Below are 959 nucleotides of genomic sequence, written 5' to 3' on the forward strand. Positions count from 1 at the left end.
CAACTACCATTTCCCCAACAACCCCAACAACCATTCCCCCAGCCTCAGCAACCCCAACAACCATTTCCCCAGTCACAACAACCACAACAACCTTTTCCCCAGCCCCAACAACAATTTCCGCAGCCCCAACAACCACAACAATCATTCCCCCAACAACAACAACCGGCGATTCAGTCATTTCTACAACAACAGATGAACCCCTGCAAGAATTTCCTCTTGCAGCAATGCAACCATGTGTCATTGGTGTCATCTCTCGTGTCAATAATTTTGCCACGAAGTGATTGCCAGGTGATGCAGCAACAATGTTGCCAACAACTAGCACAAATTCCTCAACAGCTCCAGTGCGCAGCCATCCACAGCGTCGCGCATTCCATCATCATGCAACAAGAACAACAACAAGGCGTGCCGATCCTGCGGCCACTATTTCAGCTCGCCCAGGGTCTGGGTATCATCCAACCTCAACAACCAGCTCAATTGGAGGGGATCAGGTCATTGGTATTGAAAACTCTTCCAACCATGTGCAACGTGTATGTGCCACCTGACTGCTCCACCATCAACGTACCATATGCCAACATAGACGCTGGCATTGGTGGCCAATGAAAAATGCAAGATCATCGTTGCTTAGCTGATGCACCAATCGTTGTAGCGATGACAAATAAAGTGGTGTGCACCATCATGTGTGACCCCGACCAGTGCTAGTTCAAGCTTGGGAATAAAAGACAAACAAAGTTCTTGTTTGCTAGCATTGCTTGTCACTGTTACATTCACTTTTTATTTCGATGTTCATCCCTAACCGCAATCCTAGCCTTACACGTCAATAGCTAGCTGCTTGTGCTGGCAGGTTACTATATAATCTATCAATTAATGGTCGACCTATTAATCCAAGTAATAGGCTATTGATAGACTGCTCCCAAGCCGACCGAGCAGCTATCAGTTACGGATTTCTTGAACATTGCACA

General features: G+C 46.8%; 1 protein-coding gene across 1 annotated transcript in view; it reads left to right on the forward strand.

The window, feature by feature from the left end:
• LOC119315224 (gamma-gliadin) overlaps positions 1 to 745 on the forward strand; it is a 1,363-nt gene extending 618 nt beyond the window's left edge. Inside the window, exon 2 of the mRNA XM_037589890.1 lies at positions 1 to 745. This exon is cut by the window's left edge and continues 12 nt beyond it. Coding sequence (XP_037445787.1) covers positions 1 to 600 — 600 coding nt within the window. The 3' untranslated portion in view covers positions 601 to 745.
• Positions 746 to 959: the final 214 nt, after the last annotated feature.

Source organism: Triticum dicoccoides, chromosome 1B, assembly GCF_002162155.2.
Source record: "Triticum dicoccoides isolate Atlit2015 ecotype Zavitan chromosome 1B, WEW_v2.0, whole genome shotgun sequence".
Classification (NCBI taxonomy): domain Eukaryota; kingdom Viridiplantae; phylum Streptophyta; class Magnoliopsida; order Poales; family Poaceae; genus Triticum; species Triticum dicoccoides.